Source organism: Xyrauchen texanus, chromosome 14 (assembly GCF_025860055.1).
Source record: "Xyrauchen texanus isolate HMW12.3.18 chromosome 14, RBS_HiC_50CHRs, whole genome shotgun sequence".
NCBI lineage: Eukaryota > Metazoa > Chordata > Actinopteri > Cypriniformes > Catostomidae > Xyrauchen > Xyrauchen texanus.
The window spans coordinates 3,841,033-3,860,682 of NC_068289.1; the positions used below are offsets into that span (position 1 = coordinate 3,841,033).

Here is a 19,650-nt window from a genome sequence, read left to right on the forward strand (position 1 = left end):
AATATGATAAATATGCCCCAATCACATTTTCCTCAATCACATACTATTTTAACCATTTAAAATAGTTTACATTTCAAAAATCTGTCTTCAATGCGTCTTAAATGTGTAAATTGCTATGCATTGAAACTTACAGGATATTGTAAGCTGTTCCCCTCCTGGAATCGTAAACTGTGATCCACAAATGACAGATTAAATGATCCTTTAGTTCAGAGTATGCATAAGTGTGTCTTGTCTAGGACTGAAGTTTGTCAGAGTCTTCACATGAACTTGAGTTTATGAGAGGTTGAGTATCTTCTGAGAGGTTTGAGTCTTTCTCAGAGGTTATGGAGATAAAACAGCCCTACAGATACACAAATGTATACCCCCTCTATGGGAGGGTGAATGGTACACAGGTTGCATGAATACACTAAATGCCATGTTGGAATTGTGCTGAAACTGAGCTATTGATTTAAAACATCACTGACACAGAGGATAATGAGATTAACACATTTGAGTAGTGTTAGATATTTAATGAGAAGAAAGATACAAACATTTATTATATATGAAACGTATATAAAATACAATATTTGATGTAATGTATCCTAACCCAGTTCATTAGATATAAAGCGGTTTTGTTTTTTATTTAAATGGCGTATGTGCTGTAAACAGACAAACATGCAGCTTCTGTTATGCACATTTGATATTTTGACACATTTTCTGTCCTAAGGAAATAAAGAGTGCATGTTAAAAGATGAGCTTCTCCTTTGATCTGAATAACCTGACACATCTACTGAAAGCATTTATTAAATATATCTGTAACACTTTACAAAAATGTCCCATTCGTTAACAGCAGTTAATGCATTAGATATGAACAAAAAATGTACAATACAGCATTTATTCATCTTTGTTCATGTTAGTTAATAAAAATACAATTGTTCATTGTAAGTTCACGTTAGTTAATAGTGCATTGACTGATGTAACTTTTGATTTTTAAAATGTGTTATGTTGAAATTAACATTAAGATTAATACATTCTGTTAAGTATTGTTCAATGTTAGGTCATATAACTAATGTTGTAGCTAATTGTAACAAAAGAAACCTTATTGTAAAGTGTTACCAATACTTATTAAAAAGATGAAGAGTCCATGAACATAACAACAACTGTCATGTGACATATGCCTGGTGTAAATGTATAAATGTTCTGTAGGTTTGTATTAATAATATATGAAAAGGCGTAATCTTTCTTCACATGATGCTCAGCTTCCGTAATAATCTTGCTTAATTGCCAGATCCTTCAGAGAAAGCAAACAGAGCATAATTAGTACCCGAAACATCCAGTATTTTCTTACAATGTAATGTTCCCCCATCAATGAATACTGACTGAACTTTTCTCTGTGGTGTTTCCCATGTGTTAGCATGTCTGGTAACTGATGGAAATGTGATAAGTAACCAGACTTTCTGAGGCAACCTGAGCAATTATATTATACCAAACTAAAGATTTTCCATTACCCCTTTCATGGCCACAGGAGGTGGGAAGTTGATTTGTTCCTGAGGCTGAGCAGGGGTCCTGATTGCTATCTGAAAGTCACTGTGTATGGTAACCGAATGTTTAACGAGGAACGTTAAGACAACATTTGCTAGGTTCCTATGTCTAATGGTGATTTACAAATACTTTACACATGTAGGCCTATTCTGGAATTACTACCACTAAATAATCATATACTGCATTAAACATGAGCATCCCTTATCATGTGCAAAAATAACTTGACGACTGACCAAAGATGTCACGAGAGAATCTAGTTTAGTAGTCTTCATAACACATATTGACTTCTTGTGCCTTTCTTGTATGGAATTTTGCATATTATATTTACATGTATGCATTTGGCATATACTTTTATCTGCAGGGACTTGCAGTGTTTTTGAGCTATACATTGTATCAGTAGGCTACATGCATTTCCTGGGAATCAAACCCATGACTTTGGCATTGCTAGCTAAACATTGCTACCTAATATACTGTTGGGCCTAGAGTACTCAAATCACATATTCAAGTTTAAGCCCAAGTTCACTGTCAATCATTTTTATAGTTAAGTTCTAATGCTCTGATAATGCTACGTCAAAAGTGACTGAAGACATTTCTAATCAGTAATAGAAAACAAATGGAGCTCTTTCTTTTTATACACAATTATGATTGGGTTAAAGAAATGGAAATGACAGATTACACATTACAGAACATTGAAAAAATGTGCTCTTACTGAATAATCATTTAACATCCTTGATGGCTGAGAAGCCGGCACGAAAGAGAGAAGACATGGCAACAATAGTCAGCCTCTTTTTGACATTGCTATAATAATCTGTTTTTAAAACACAAATATGTTTTTTCTGTGAGAGATTTAGTACATGCAGTAGAGGGTGCTGGAAGACAGACTGGAACAATGATTTCTCAAACAGCTGGTTCTCTACATACCCGTCTACGGGAGGTCTCCACTGACATCCCTGCAGCACTCAAAGCAGCGATTCTTTTCTGAATATCTGTAACCTTTAAATGAAGCAAAGGGCTGTGGTTAACAGACAGTAATTGCGTATGGAAAGTCTAACATATGCTTCATCTCCCTCTGCCTGGTCGGCGATTATGTTAATAAAGCTCACACCTGAAAATCACTTGAAAAATCTGCTTATTTTGACTCCCTATATCCTTATGTTTAGAGGCAGGTTTAGTGATGGCCTTTAGTGGTAGGAACCAGTGATAGTTAGGGTTAGGGGTGGGCTTTTGGATAAGGGCTTATAAGTAGCGGGGGGTCAGAATCTGGCAGGGAGTCAAATTCGGCACAGCACTGGCTTAAGTCACTAAGACCATCACTTTGGGGGATAAATATGTGTGGACTGGAGTAAATGTTAATGTTTAGATTGAGTGTCGTACCCCGCTTTGAGTGCTCTGGACACTGGCTGCTGCCATTGCAACTTTACCCTCCAGTTGCGACAGCTCACAGCTGGTTGTGTTACTGAGCTCAAAGGAACTCACCCTCCTCTGCTTTTTGAGGAAATTATGTATATCTGGCTTTGCTTTCTGGAGTACACACAATAAGAAACATACAATAAATATTAAGAACATCAGACTTGTTTCAAAGCAAATTGTACCACTAAATATAAGTAGTTCACTAGAATATGGCTTTAGATCAGGGGTTTGAGAAGCATTTATATTGAAATTGTAACTATCTTTGACATGAATAAGAATTCACGGATTATGGTTTACACATTTAAGCAATTAAAGCGTTGAATGTTGATGTTTTGCTCACCCATTCCTCCTCCAGTGGCCGCTCATGTCTGACATTCCCAATTCCAGCTGAAGTTCTTCTCAAAGCTGTAGCCTCATAAACAGCTTCTTTATTTGGAGAGTCCTCTGAAGATTGTGTTTCATCATCAGAGGACAGACCTTTGTCACTTATTTTTTCGGTAAGTTCATCAAGTTTTTTCCTGAGCTCAAGCTCCTCTAGGTCAGCAGGAGACAGATCTTCCTCTTTCTTCTGCTCAACCTAGAGGGAGAGAAGAAAAACAATATAAAGATCTGAAGTCTTCTTTGATGGCAAAGAAGAAAAATATCTTCAGCAAATGCATAGAAATGCTAATTATATGAATTATTCCTCAACTGTGTTTTTAAGACAATAATTAATTTATCATCTCAAAGACCTAACATTAGATTTTATTCATATCCTCTTTTTGCATTTCTTTAAAATATCATTTATTTCATTGCATGTTATTTTATAATGACCTGTTCGATTGATCCCCCAGTTACTGGAACTGTCATTTTCTGCTCCAAACGGTTGAGAAGTGTCTCAATTGCTGACATACGCTTATTTAGCTCAATAATCTAGTGTGAGAGGGAGAAAACATACTGTATATGTTACATGGGCCAGCAAACATTTTTTGACAAGAAGCATTGACCAAATTGTGAAGCCCCATTATGTTATAGAGCCATAAATGGACTTTGATGTTATCACAACTCATGACAAAATGTCACATTAGTTTGACAGTTATGACGTGACTTTTATGACATGTGGGGGAACCTCATCTGGTGAGGGCTCCCTCTGTAGGAATGGACTGTATACAGGTATGACATTCATCTGAGACTCATCATCATCGTCTGAGTCCAGGCTGTAGGAAAGCTCACGGTGGAGGTGATAGTTAGTACTGCCAGCTGAGGAAATGCTCATTTTAGACAGGGAACAAGCTTTTGTCATCCTCTGCTCTAGGTTCAGTGTGCAGTCATCTGCAGAGAGCAAAACAAAATATTTTGCATCTGTATTGTATCATCAGTTGAAAAGACCAACATGGTCACCATGTTTAGGATGCTGGTGTGCTAATCCCAACAAAGGCAACAGCTTCAACAGACAGACCTTGATGGTCAACCAGCTTCAATTGCTAAGATTCTCTAGTGAATAGTTTTGCTATATTGGTTCACCAGCTAGACCAGCATCAGACCAACATAAACCAGCCTGGACCAGCATGGAAATTCATGCTGGGCTATCCTGGTCTATTTCAGCAGGATTTTAATCACTTCACAATGTGACAGATGTATGAGTTCAAAGGGTAGTCGGCCCAAGTAAAAAGAGTCTTTACAACTAGCTTGGCCTGTCAGGAATTCAGTTGAACTCATGGTCATTCTCTTTATAGTGTGCTAGATCTATTTCCCCAGCACAAGTTAATGCTCGCTGACATAGGACACATCTTACCAAAATAAGAAGGCTTGTCCAGACTTCTTTGGCTGATTTGAAACACGTCCTTCATTTCATGACCTCTGTCATGGGTTCCATTCTCCAGAATCTGCTTAAAGGTTGTAGGCCAGTCCTCTTCAGTTAGTGAGTCTTTTCTCTGGGTTATTTTCTCATGGCTGCCTGAATGCTGTGAGAATCACACAGTCACATATAACATGGATGTTTTAAAATTATGGTTCATTTCTTTAGAAGTAAACCTTTTTTTAAATTGGGAAACAATTACTTAGTGCACCTTTAAAATTCAAAGCAACATATGACATTTAAGGTGCTCTGGTTACAGAGCCTTAGAGTGTCAGTGCAATTATTATGTTTCTGTGCAAGCTTCAGTCTTTCAGTGTTTGATGGATGATATTTGAAACTGCTCAATACATCTGCTTAGTTGTAACATCAGAGGTATAGGATAGAACATACGAACCAGCAAGAAGTGAGGCCGAGAATAGACAGAGTTCTCAACGCCAAGATTAAAATCAAGAGGATCAACTGGAAGCAGCCGTCTACCTCTTCTGGTCTTAAGGGAGAAATATTTAAATGTTTAATATTTTATTTTCTACATCGCAATCATCAGTCAAACAGTTCTATCATCCATCCATCCATCCATTATCTATCCATCCATCTATCTATCCATCCATCCATTATCTATCCATCCATCTATCCATCCATCCATCTATCTATCTATCCATCCATCTACCATCATTTATCTATCTATCCATCAATTAATCTATCTATCTACCATCCATCCATCCATCCATCCATCCATCCATCCATCCATCCAAGGCAGGTTCTCACAAAAGGTTAATGTGTTTTCAAGTAACTATCTTTTTAGGGTTTTACTGCCAAAACATTTAACAGTCTGATGAACTGTTAAAGGAATATAAGGGAATAGTGAGAGAGTTGCGGTGAACTGGTATGTCACCTCGCCACCATTTTGAATGGCCAACTGTGTCATACCTCAGGCTGAAAAGAGTGAGATATCAGTAAAACAGTCTGCAAGTTGTTTTGAGTCTGCTATTGTGGCCCCAGCTTAAAGATGTTTACATGCAACACAAAATTGGAGTAATTGTCAAAAGTCTACCCATGTTGACCGGTTTTATTATGCCGTTTAAGAGGAAAGCCATTTAATATGTTTAAATGACCACACACATTGTCGGCTCTTGAATGCGTATAGACATTCACAGTAGTGAAATATTTGATTGTTGACATGAATGATATCGAGGCTGTGAGGGGGTATTTACTCTGTTTATTATGTTTATTTAGAGTCCCATAGAATCCCTAAACCTATTCCTACCCCTAACCTTAACCCTACCCCTAAATCTAGCCCTCACTCTTGAGACTTTAGCATACAGACGGTTACCTTCTAGACACTTTAATGTCTTCAATGACATCCAATTTATAAAGCTGCTTAAAGCTCCAAGATCGCATGTTTTCTGGAGTTTTTATATCTACTGAAGAGTTTGTTTCATTGGCATTCCTGTCAAAAATTATTGATGGTGCTACTGTCAATAAAGTCCATCTTATGAGGTATCGGATGCGCATGGATGTGCTGAGTGTTGGTAGTCTTTAAAGGTTTGGTTTTCGTAAGTTTATATTAATTGATTGCGTGCCATCCCATCAGGGCTGGACTGGTAATCTGGCATACCGGGCATTTTCCCGGTGGCCCGAGGCACTTTTGAGCCGTTCAGGGGCGGAATGGCCATTGGTAGAACCGAGCGGGCTGGTGGGACAGCTGCAAAATGTACTGAATGGGCCGCGTTAAGCAAAAAATTAGCTGCCGCGTTATGTAGAATGGACCACAAAACGTTGCCACGATATGCAGAAAAGGACAGCAAAAAGGACAACTTTTGGATAACAACCCCCCCCCAACCCCACTCAACAGTTGGCCTAGTTGCCATGTAAAATTTCTCAGTTGGGCCGATTTCTCTTGTGGTGTGTTTACCTGAATGTGTTACTGACACTATTTTACCCTAAACAAGATTAGACCACAAGAGGGCAATCTTCCTCTACTGGGGAACTAAATAAGAAAACTTGTTAGGCTGATATGTGTCCTGCTTCTCGTTCATTTGCAGCATAGTTTCTGATGTTACAGAGATTGTACAGTACCAGGTTGAAGTGCCGTCTGTCTCGTCCCTTAGATTGCTCATCCTCCTGACTATACAGGGAACCAACTGTGTGGATGACAAGAATTTCAAACATGAATCCTTTGATCGTAGAGACACTGTAGTGTTCACCGAGACTGACTGTTCAGATACTTTTAATTGAATATGACCAGACCACCTACTAACTGGTCATTTTTAGTGACCATATCATAGAAAATCATGTTCAAGTTTATTTATAATTGCAAGAGACCCCTTTAGTTAAGACAACCCTGAGTTAAAATTATAAGGCTAGTGTTGTTAAGTGTTTTCTCAACACATGGGCCCATAAATTAATTGATCTTCTGAAAACACCAATAACAGAGAAATGTACGGAACAGATCTCCACATGGCTTATTCTCAAATGTTTTTGATTTTATGTAGGTTTGATCATGTCACTTAATTCTTGTATTTATTTAATGGCTATTTAAAATTTGTTTCTGCCAGCTACACATTGTTTTAAAGTTTTATTTTCCCGCATACATTGTTTTTCGTGTTCTTGACCGTATTAAATCAGATATAATGCGTGTGTTTTAACAGTGAGTTTTACTCACTGTTCACTTCAGGCATGCTGTGCGTGTCATCGTCTTGAGGCTCTGTGTGTTTGGGGGAGGTTGGGTTTAGGGAGGAACAGCAAAAGATGAAAAATTAAACAAAAGAAAACAAGAGAGCGAAAATGAGCTGTGATTTGTTACAAGAAGCAACTATCAAAAGTACAACACAAAATTTCTCTAAAGCAAAAACAAGGGAACTAAAGAATTAGCCTAACCCTGCTAGTGTTTTAAGTTAAGAATATATATAGATATGTATATATATATAGATAACTATAGATTTTGAATGTTCTGTCTGTGATCTTTACTAAATAACCAGTTATGGTCTTTTAGGGTGTTAAGCAACTTTAAGTTGTTTTTGAAAATTTGTCCAGAACATCTTTACATTTTCTAACACTTAGCCTGTTGCACATACATATACTCTGTTCATGGTAGGGTACAATGGGAGTACCAAAAGTGTTATTTTCTCCTAAAACACTACATGGTAACAAAACCACTTCAGCCTAAACACCTGTAGTTGTGCAACTAATTGTTTTGTATAAGTGCTATATGATTTATGTAATAATTATATATATATTTTTAACATTGTGCTTAACATTTTCATCTCATTTGACCCAAACAAAAATGTTCTTTTGCTGACTTCTGTATTCAGGACAGATGGAGCCTGACAATTTGATTAAAGAGATGCTTCTGAGTCCAGAAACGGAGGGAAAAAAGGCATGTGACTGTGTAAAAAAAAAGTAAATCACATGGATGATTTGGCCCAGACAAATTCTCTCTCTCTCTCTCTGGATCTCTAACTAAATCCTTCAAAGTTATGAAGCTCTCACTCTCTAAGATCTACCTTCAGATTTCTTGTTGTAAGTCATATGTTAGACATTGCTTCAGCTGTCTGCTCATTATTAACAGATGAGACATGATGGTTAGTTTTTCTAAGGGTCATTTCATTTTTTACATTTATAGTTATTTATTTTAATTTATAGTTAATTTGTATGGTTATGTATTGGTCATTTATTGTGTGGAATCACATGGTAACCCCCCTGGACATGGTGCCCTTGGGTTCTTGCCCATATGGTTAATCTGGTGCTCTAGTGAAGTCTACCTCTGAAGTCAGTTTGAGAGCAGGCACGATCATTGTTTAGTCGCTTGAAAAGGGAATTTATGACCTTTGCACTGCCAAAATTTTTGAAGCGAGAGCGTACATTCTCATGAAACCATTCCAATGTGCCAATCTTGAGGATTCTATTGGAAGAAAGGAAAAAACAAGATCATTTCAGCCTATCATGCATTTCATAGGATGGCCAAGTGATTTAATTTCTACTTCTAAATACAGCATCAAATATCTGAAATATTGCTTAAACCTGTCTCAAACCTTTAATTAAAAACACTGGATGTTGTGACTTAAAAAAGAATAATAATAATACGTTTTCTGTGGGTTTCTTATGATGCACATAACACTCTTATGTCAGTTATACGCTCACCTGGTCATGTGACATGGATCACACACCCAACCGCTTTCCTTCTTGTTAAAATGACTGCAGGACTTGCAGACAAAGAGCTTGCAGTCCAGGCATTGGCGCTTGCTGTTGACAAGTAATTTGAAGGGCTGCAGACAGCGAATGCAGAGAGAATCACTGAGTTTAGGCTGATATTCCAGCAGCTCTCTTTTTGTATCCTCTTTCAATATTTTGGTCTTTAGCTCCCTGCAAGCAAAGGAATAATCAAATTGACAGATTTACAGACTCTTTTCATTACCACTAATCGTTGTCTATGAAACTGAGTCTTTGTTGACACTTTATTCTAGTCAACATATGCCTAAAAGAATGTGGATGTTGGAATTGTGTTAATCGTGAAGATTAAGAATGTTGAGCTTATTTTCTCATTAAATATTCACATTTTCAATACAGTTGAAAACAATATAGTCTTAATATTGTAAATTCTGTTTATGTTTTGGGTCACTGTAGTCCTAAATTCTGTACAGTTATACATTATCAAGTTGTAGGCAAAAGGCATCTAATTGTAAATGGCAAGGTGAGGGTTCAGCTGATCCGACTGCTTTTTAGATCGCCAGCACAGCTCAGTTTAAGACTGAGAGGAAATGACTCCACATGAGTGATATGCACCCCTAGGGTTGTCCTCTCTTGTGCTTTCTTGAAATCCTCCATACTTAATGTGCCAAATTCTCAAGCTTCATGGCCAAAAGGATGGCATCCAGCACAATGACACTGTGTATCACAGCTGTATCACAGCTGTGGAGTATTAAAATGGGATATATAAGTAATTTCTGCTATATCTGCTCTACTGAGGAGCTTTTGAAAGATGTGCTTGTGGCACATTCAACTTTTTTTGGCAAAGGTTGAAAGCAATTGAGCATAATAATTTAAGTCAGGTTGTGTGAGCGAGTCAAATATATAACATTACATCATAATAATCAATTCATAATGGACACACAAGAGAACAAAGCGATCATGTTGCATTTTTGACATTTGTGAAGTAGAAAAACCTGTTTACAAAATGTAAATGTTATTTTTGTGAATAATAATGATTAAAATGCAATGAATAAGGAAACCAACAAAGAAAGCTGAACAAACTCAGAATTTCAGGATTCAGGATTTCTCACAAACAAATAGGCCTAATTATCAAATATAGCTTTTAAAGATATAGCTTTCCTCACAGCTGATTGGATCATCTGTATGAGCAGGGCCGTTTCTGAGTATATGGGGGCCCTAAGCGAAGCCCTTAGGGTTAGAACTTGAAATCAAATAAAGCTGTTGTGCTTGAACACAGACTAAACATAGTAACTGACTACTTAGTATTTCAACAGATAAATCATTTTGTTTGAGTATAATTGATTATCAATAGTAAGTTCAGTAGTTTGTATGTTAATGTAATCATGTGTTGAAGCAGTAAACGTATTTGGCTTGCTGTCCGTATACTGGAGGGCTCAGAGCTCGAGACTCGACTCGATTCCTGATTACCCCAGATTAATCAACTGATTACCCCAGTTGTCAGATTAAAATTAACATGTTCCTCCTGAACCTCTGTTAATTAACTCCATTTCAGTAGTTTGTATGTTAATGTAATCTTGCGTTGAAGCAGTAAACGTATTTGACTTACAGTCTGTATGAGGGCTCAGAGCTTGAGACTCGACTCATGATTACCCCCAAAAAGGTGTTAAGATGAAAGATCGGTACCATGACTATGGCATTAAATATTTAGGACAGCAAGCCAGCAACAATTCTGTTTGGTAAATTGGCTTGGCAGATATTTCAGAATTGTCCTTCCCCCCCAAAATCTGTATAGAGGGAGCACTTTACACATTTGTTTGAAGGTGCATTCTTGTACGATGGCTGGTCAAGAGGACTATGCTGCGATTCGAACAAGAGACCACCAGTCATAGAAGTGGATGGGCTCACGGCATGCAAAGTGGGAAGCTGAAAATGAGTGTTGGCTTGCGCTGTGTTCGAAATTGAGGGTTCACAGCATTGGAACGGGTAAGCCCAGCAAGCAGTCGAATGGGAAAAAATGAGAACGAGAGTTGGCTCGCACTGTGTTTGAAAGGGAGACTACTCTATAGAGAGATAGCTCATAGCATTTGAACGGGTAAGCCCAGCAAGCATCGAACGGGGAGAATGAGAACGAGAGTTAGCTTGCGCTGCATTCGAAAGGGAGGACTCACACTTTGATTTGAACGAGAGACTGTTCCATTGAGAGAGAGAGCTCACGGCATTCAAACGGGTAAGCCCAGCAAGCAATCGAACAAGGGCCACTCTGTGTCTGAAATGGAAAGCCCATCAATCTCCTCGTAGGGAAAAGGCCATGATTCAAGGACGTGGATGAGCTTGCACGGCATTTGATCGAGAGGGCTATGCTGCGATTCAAACAGGAGGACTTCTGGTTTAAATAAACTCAGCAAAAAAGAAACATCCTCTCACTTTCAACTGCTTTTTCTTCCAGCAAATTTAACATGTGTAAATATTTGTATGAACATAAAAAGATTCAACAACTAAGACATAATCTGAACAAGTTTCACAGACATGTGACTAACAGAAATGGAATAATGTGTCCCTGAACAAAGGGGAGGTTAAAATCAAAAGAAACTGGTGTGGCACCAGCTGCATTAAGTACTGCAGTGCATCTCCTCCTCATGGACTGCACCAGATTTGCAAGTTCTTGCTGTGAGATGTTACCCCACTCTTCCACCAAGGCACTTGCAAGTTCCCGGATATTTCAGGTGAATGGCCCTAGCCCTCACCCTCTGATCCAACAGATCCCAGACTTGCTCAATGGTATTGAGATCTGGGCTTTTGCTGGCCATGGCAGAACACAGACATTCCTGTCTTGCAGGAAATCATGCACAGAACGAGCAGTATGGCTGGTGGCATTGTCATGCTGGAGGGTCATGTTAGGATGAGCCTGCAGGAAGGGTACCACATGATGTCTTCCCTGTAATGCACAGCATTGAGATTGCCTGCATTGACAACAAGCTCTGTCCGATCATGCTGTGACACACCGCCCCAGGCAATGACGGACCTTCCACATCCAAATCGATCCCGCTCCAGTGCACAGGCCTTGGTGTAAGGCTCATTCCTTTGATGATAAACATGAGTCCGACCATCACCCCTGGTTAGACAAAACTATGACTCGTCAGTGAAGAGCACTTTTTGCCAGTCCTATATGGTCCAGCGAAGGTGGGTTTGTGCCCATAGGCGACATTGTTGCTGGTGATGTCTGCTAAGATCCTGCCTAACAAAAGGCCTACAAGCCCTCAACCCAGCCTCTCTCAGCCTTATCTCTGTTTGTGAGATAAAGAGGAAATCATCTAGTAGGTGAATTAAGTGGGGAACAGAGTAGTTATTTGACAAGAGCCGGCAGATAGCGATTCCAGCTGAAAGTAAGGCGGATGAAAAAAATTATATATCTCTGCGCGCTCGAAAAGATGCCAGAAATCAAAATGGAGAGACCTTATTTTAAACGCTGAAGTGATGTCGACTTCAGCTAGCCAGGTTCCATTTCCATCATTTTTATCATTGGGATGGCTTGGTCGGTGCTGTGGTAGTGGAGAGAGAATTTAGTTGTATTTTTTTCACCCGAGACAAATTAGGCTGTTAATGTCCAATGTTCCACTAATTGTTCCTCCATTTCTTCGGTCCAATGAGACTTTCTTGATACCGCAGCCATGCTAGTTGATGTTCTGTTGCAGGGACATCAGGACTCCTCCCACTGAAACTTCCCATGCCCCGTTTCTTGCTCTCTCATTGGCTGTAGGTCAACGCTGCTGTTGTATTCAGTCAAAACATACTTCACACATTATGCCGAGTTTACACTACACAAATTTTCTTATATCTTTTATTTTTATAGCTTCATGCTATAAACTGCTTCAGTGAATGGAGCATAAAAAGAAAGACAGGGTAAAAAATATAACACTTAACCGAATCCTCAGATGATCCAACTGCGTTCACACAGCCAGCTACTTTGTTGCTGCATGTCGACAGTGTCTGGCGGTTAGGTCACTAGTTGTGTGTATGAAGAGTCTAAACAGTAATGTTTCTTTACAATTTATATTATTATTATTAAAATATTAGGATCATGTGAGCTCTACCATCTTCTCTCGTATTGGCTGTCGCTCCCAAAAGTCATTCTTCATTTGCATTAAGTTAAACATTTCTCACATCAGGTCGCCAATGATTGCCGTCGCTCGTGTTGCCGGAAGTCGCCAGCTCTCATTGTAAATTAATGCGATGTGTTCGTTTTATATGTCTATGGTTTTGTCGCTGCATGTCGCTGGCAGTGTGAACGCATTCTGTTCGTGGGCAATGGGCGGGGCCAAATACCGGACAGACTGTCATGTCAGGAGAGTTGTCACAGGAAGCAGATAAGCAGCAGCTTTAATACTCCTGCCCGCGGGCTGTGATTTGTCAGATTACAATGAACATGCTCCTCCCGAACCTTTGTTAATTAACTCCATTTAATGTTGCCTTACACAAACACATAATTATTATTTGTTCAAAGCAAATCAATTAATTTGGTTTCAATTATTTTGCAAGCAAAATCCAATAGGCTCTTGGCTAACTTACCATTTACAAATCATAAGTTACATTAGCACTTCACTTATGTTTACATCTAAGTTTTCTGTCAAATTCTGTGAGGAATGCATGAGCAAATTTTGTCTTTGTTTTTATCATCACCAAATTACAACCAAGTCTCCACAGAACTACTTTGAACCAGCCTTTGTCTTTCAACTGAGGGAAAATTCAGGCAAAATTGTCATGTGATGTTATTCATTATGCTGAGACAAATCCTATTACCTCTTTTAAAATGACTGGAATTTAGACATACATGGGCACATTCGGTTTGTAACGGTATCTGAGGCACCAAAAGCTAAAAACCTCTGGTGCTTTCTGACATACAAGTGAAAGCAGAATCATTAGTGCAAATGACCAACAGCACAGGAACAAACATCAGGTTTGTCACAGGAAATGCCTTTTACATGCTCTCTAGACATGTGCAGAAGCTACAACACTGTCGGTTAGGAACTTAACCTTATGCAGGTGGCATGCAATGGACACTCAGAACCAGAATCGAACTGGGATCTCAGGAAATACATTTTCTGTTACAGTATTGATATTAAAGTCAACGTCAACCATGGACAACTTCCCACATGTTTATAAGTGTGAATGAGGGCCAAATCCGTGACCCTGTTACTGATTGATTAAAAGGAGCGAATCGTTATGAATCCTGACAGCGACTACACAATTTGTACATTATACAACCATGACTTACTACATTCACAAGACCTATTCTTGGCTAGAGTTATGTTCAGTTCATTAAATCATGACAACCAACATAAACTTCAACAACCATTCCAGAATAAAACTTCACCAAACAGTTAACAGATAAACATCCATTAAGACTGCTGCTCTCCTGAACTGTGTGATGGACTGTCTGAACGCCGTAGTTTCCCCAGCCTGAACATGCAACAGCCGGTTCTTCTTTTCTGTTTATGGACATAACGCATAACTTTTATGTAAAGACCCAAGGATGTATGACAAAAGACTTTCACGCCAAATCCAAACTGACACCTCAAAATACAAATAATTTTTCTAGGCTTATTGTAGTGAATTGGGGTTAGGCAAGCAGTTGGAGTGGTGGTGGCGTAGTGGGCTAATGCACATAACTGTTAATCAGAAGGTCACTGGTTCGATCCCCACAGCCACCACCATTGTGTCCTTGAGCAAGGCACTTAACTCCAGGTTGCTCCGGGGGGGATTGTCCCTGTAATAAGTGCACTGTAAGTCGCTTTGGATAAAAACGTCTGCCAAATGCATAAATGTAAATGTAAGCACATCTTTTTGATCAATGATTTTTTTATGCACTCACTCAATAATGCCATTTTGTTCTGCTGCAGTGCACGAACGACGAATATTCGTATTTCAAATTTTAATTTGACAGCCTTAACGGCCATTTACCTGAACACTAGTAACAGTTTATGACGACACCTTTTCCACTATAATATGAGACGTCAAAGCCCTTGAGACACATCCTCCATAATACATGAAGGTAACTAACAATATCTTTTACTAACCATCACCCACGAAATGTAACAATTCTAAGATGTGCCTTAAACCATTTCCTCATGTTCAAATGCACTGATTCAACTGTAAAAATAAAAACAAGTACACAGCAATAATTAACACTAAGACTTTCTCCTCCAACAACTTAAATAACAATTTGTTAGAATGCCTAAATACATTTTTGGTAGTTTGAAGATTATTTCATAGAACTATCCATGGAAGATAAGTAAAGTAGTGAAGACTACCAAATGAAATCCTCTCCCTAAAACATTTCTCCACTGAAAAATGATTTCAGATTTACATCAGCTGCGTTTGCATTGAGCTAACTGCAATGGAACTTTTCCTGAGAATTTGAAGCAGTTTAAATTAATGACAGACATTGAACAGATTCCAGATGAGTAGACTAGAGAGGACCTCTGATAACCAAAACCCATGAAATAACTTGATCCTCATACTGTATGATAGGGCCAGGAATGGTCAGACAAGTATATTTAGGAACACGTTTTGGCAGTTGATGATACCTATAGCACAAAATACCTCTAATAAACTATTACAGTCTCCTGGCTGCAAACCAATATCCCGTTTAAATCCTTCAAATGTTTCCAGTGGAAGAGTGCTTTTCTCCTCCAGAAGGCATTTCACATGACTGGAGACACACATTGCAAAGACTTTTGAAACCTATTTTGTCTTTTCAATTAGAAAATATTAAGGCTTTTAAACAATATTGCTCTGAATTGCCTATTAAAAACAAGAAAGAAGGTTTTGCTTTGAGTGTTTCATCTACATAAAAAAGAGAAAATCTGCAGAAATGGATTTCTCACCCTAGTCTGTCCTCTTCTTTCTTTCGCAAGCGGAAGTCTCTCTGGATAACCTGCCAGACATGCTTGGCTTCGTCATCCGTTAGCCTGGAGAGATCCAGGTTTTTCCCATCACCTTTGCTGGGCATCATCTCGAATCTCATCTGAGTGAGAGCCTATGAATCATAATCATAGCGCCGCTTTATGGTACCAAGTGTGGAAAGTTGTTTTCAGCAATACAGCAAACAATGGTTCAGCCTCATTTATTGCATGCTGGTAGCACCCAACTATTTCAAACTAGTTGATTTTACTCCTCACAGGCTAAACAGTTTATTTCACCACATTTCCTTGAGTATGTATTGCCACTTCAAAGGTGGAATAGAAAACAACATTTAGGAGAGAGCTTATTTGTAAACGAAATACTTGGCATTTTCCATTCTGACATAATACTGGCATACGTTCATCTACATAAAAGACATATTGAAAATCAACAGGTTATTGTAGAAGGCCATCTTGAGAGATTTCACTTAAACAGGTCTGTGGGAGGGCGGATGGCTGAGGCTGCTCCATTGGGGTGGATGGTAGTGGCGAGGACTCTACTACGGCACATCCCTCCTCCTCCTTCCCGGGTTTGGGACAAGTGTAACACTTGGAACACAATGGAAAGAGGAGGCGAGTGCCGGCTTGATACTATAAATAATAAACGTAACCAAAGACAAATACACACAGGTGTCGGGCAGCTGCCCGTCATCTCTGGTCGCCTTTATCCCTCTCAGGCTTCATCAGCCTAATTAGGGGCTGGGTGTGCGGAATTACGATCCGGCCCGCCCTGCCACAAGGTCATTTTGTACATATTATATTATCGTATTTGTTCCCTGAGTTAGGCTTATAATTTAGTCAAGTTTTTTTTTAATGATCATAGTCATAGTTTTTCCTGACCATTTTCCACCATAGAATTAAATGGGCTACTGGAACTTCTGCTGGGACTTTCAGTGCCTCTTTACATATGAAATGAGCAACACACTGTATTCAAGTGCTGCAGATTTTCTGTTTGGTCAGATAGTTTCCACTGCTTCATCGTTCAATAACTTTTTCTTTCATTCTTTGTTCCTCAAAATAAACGTATGCAACTCTTTTCTGACATTGGGTTAAGCAGGTGCTACACAGCCAGCACAAGGTTTTGTAGATATTTTCATTTATTTACTTATTTGTGACGTGTATTTTGGAATAATAGAACAACTTCTTCCTAATGACCTCACCCTGACTGTGCAGGCCAAATAGCTGAACAACAAAAAGGCATCATTATTGCTAAACGTTGACAGTCTTGTGCATCAGAACATTAGTTTGGATCAGTTGGTTTGGCAGCTATGTTTTAATAAATGGTCTTTTTATACTGGGGAGGAAGATTTGAATTTGAACGTTTTTTTTTTAATTAAGAGTTTACTATGAAAAATATATTAAGAAGATCTTTTTCAGGAATTTCAGAGTGAACACAAATTCACTGTTTTGAGTATTTGCAGATAAAGGCATTTTTTTTTATTATTCTCTAAAAGGAAAACAACACCAGATTGTTCAATTTTATAAACAAATCAGTGAGTTAGAATATAAGTAATCGAATTTATCCTGTGAACACTTGACTGGCAATGAAGAGAGCCATGTGACTAGTTGTGCATGAGCAGAAATGCTGCTGACAGAGACATTTAAGTTCTGGCTGAAATGTATTTGGTTAAATCCTATGACATCATTATATGAATGATGTGTCCATATTCCTTTCACAATGACAAATTAGACACAATTATACAATGTTTATTCAAATATAAATTGTTTCCTTCTGAAGCCCCTGCTCAGCTCAGCTGCAAAATGAACAAGTTACATTGTTATAAAATTCAACATCTCTGCCTTTCTTGGATGTTTCACATTTTAAAGAAAAATAAGTGTTTACACCTGATTTACCATTTTTGCTGAAGGGAAGTAACTTTTCTCACCTCTTTACACAAATTGTGGAGCGATATAGAGCTCATGTTTTTAGAGGGACTTGTATGCTCACTTTCAATTACAATTCTTTTTTTTAAAGTTATCTAGTTTCCTGGCCTTTGCAACAACAAAAACTGTGTAACCACTCCACCAATATATAATAAAAGGGCAAAAATTCTTTCAGTGTAGCAGAAAATTCATTTTGTAGATAGTAGATTCATCTTGTCTATAGTATAAGATTTTGTAAAGCAGGTTTGATTTCGTCGTTTGATTGTGCTTTGTTCATTTCTGCCATTCCATCAAAAATCATTGCTTAGGCTCTTAATATTCTACGGCTGAACCTTAAGGACTATATATAACTGATAACGGATAGCTCTAGAGGTGAACTGTTAAGCAATAAATAGTAGCATTACATGTTATTTCATTTTAAGTTTGTAGAAGAAGACTAACTTTATACAAATTGCAAAGCAAATATTGTACAAATATAGAGTTAGATGTTTTTGCAATATTCCTTTTAAATCTCTGAGTTTCTTGTTTGAAGCAAAACCTATTATTTTGGTGTATCAACAGGCTCAAAGCCTGTTCTTTGGTTTTTGCCATCATATACATGGTAAGTACAGTATGTAATAAAAAGTTTTACCTGAACTTCGATTCAGCAGCCTGTGGTAATCCTGTGGGATTTCAAATGGACAAATTCAGGCAAACACTCAAACTGCTGTGTTTATCACATGTCCAATTAACTGTGGGACTGGGAAGGGCCAGTGAACTATTTAAACCCCACTTCAGAGTTCTCTTTGAAACATCAGATAACATTTATTAAAATTGATGGCAGCAAAAACTGGACACATATGGAACCAATATTTTGTTATTTATTGCAAACCTCAACTCACTCATTGACACTTTCACTTTCCTCCCAATAGTTTTGTCTTCATGGCTGATTTTAATGCTGTTTAGCACTGTGGGGGTCTGTCCATGTATGCACATTTTTATAGACATGCAGGCTGCATAGTCTGTTTCACTTATTTGAGTTATGTATAAAGAGATTAGTAATTTGTTCTTCCTGACACTCACACATTGTGTACATTTTTTGCGTTTGTAGTTTTGCTATTTGCAATACCATAGTGTTGTTTTTGGTATGTGACTTCAAATACAGAGTACACCATCAGCTGCAAAATTTGAGCTCTAGATTTATGAAACACATTTAACTTCCAATAAATCTATAGGATGGAAATAAAGTAAACTTGAATTTTATATACATATATATATATATATATATATATATATATATATATATATATATACATGATGGCTTGTGGCCATCCATCTTCCTCTTGGACACATTCCAGAGGTTGTCATGATCCTTCTTTGTCTACTCTTCTGCCTTCCCCTGTCACTGCCAGCACTCCCAGCCATGGAGGCCATTTCCCTGTCGCTGCCAGCATTCCCAGCCAAGAAGGCCATTCCCCTGTCGCTGCCAGTGCTCCCAGCCATGGAGGCCATTCCCCTGTCACTGCCAGTGCTCCCAGCCATGGAGGCCATTCCCCTTTCGCTCACAGAGCTCCCAGCCATGGAGGCTATTCCCCTGTCGCTGACATTGCTCCCAGCCATGGAGGCCATTCCCCTGTCACTGCCAGTGCTCCCAGCCATGGAGGCCATTCCCCTGTCACTGCCAGTGCTCCCAGCCATGGAGGCCATTCCCCTTTCGCTCACAGAGCTCCCAGCCATGGAGGCTATTCCCCTGTCGCTGACATTGCTCCCAGCCATGGAGGCCATTCCCCTGTCACTGCCAGCGCTCCCAGCATTGGAGGCCATTTCCCTGTCACTGCCAGCACTCCCAGCCATGGAGGCCATTCCCATGTCACTGCCAGCACTCCCAGC

General features: G+C 38.8%; 1 protein-coding gene across 3 annotated transcripts; it reads right to left on the reverse strand.

Annotated features, from left to right (window-relative positions):
• Positions 1–483: 483 nt before the first annotated feature.
• Positions 484–18,496, reverse strand: LOC127655262 (melanophilin-like). 3 transcript variants are annotated; one of them, XR_007972026.1, is made up of 15 exons: positions 18,413–18,496; positions 15,823–15,974; positions 8,909–9,130; positions 8,530–8,669; positions 7,431–7,472; positions 6,845–6,909; positions 5,163–5,255; positions 4,706–4,874; positions 4,040–4,242; positions 3,745–3,843; positions 3,272–3,508; positions 2,896–3,042; positions 2,443–2,514; positions 2,231–2,329; positions 484–1,270 (listed from the first exon to the last, which is right to left on the reverse strand). XR_007972026.1 is itself a non-coding variant. In XM_052142950.1 (14 exons), the coding sequence occupies exons 2-14, from the start codon at positions 15,960–15,962 to the stop codon at positions 2,300–2,302; spliced, it is 1,659 nt and encodes a 552-aa protein (XP_051998910.1). In that variant the 5' UTR covers positions 15,963–15,974; positions 18,413–18,496; the 3' UTR covers positions 484–2,299. The 3 variants fall into 3 exon arrangements, 2 of the variants coding, with proteins under 2 accessions (XP_051998910.1, XP_051998909.1); XM_052142950.1 differs by having other exon boundaries at positions 484–2,329; XM_052142949.1 differs by lacking the exon at positions 2,231–2,329 and having other exon boundaries at positions 486–1,270.
• Positions 18,497–19,650: the final 1,154 nt, after the last annotated feature.

Coding starts and splice junctions, on each gene's coding strand:
- LOC127655262 (XM_052142949.1), bottom strand. CDS start 15,962: ATGAGATTCGAGATGATGCCCAGCAAAGGTGATGGGAAAAACCTGGAT. Junction 5,256..6,844: donor ACAGACGGCACTTCAACCTG/GTACTGTACAAT, acceptor TTCTCCCTTAAG/ACCAGAAGAGGTAGACGGCT. Junction 3,844..4,039: donor GGGAGCCCTCACCAGATGAG/GTTCCCCCACAT, acceptor CTCTCACACTAG/ATTATTGAGCTAAATAAGCG.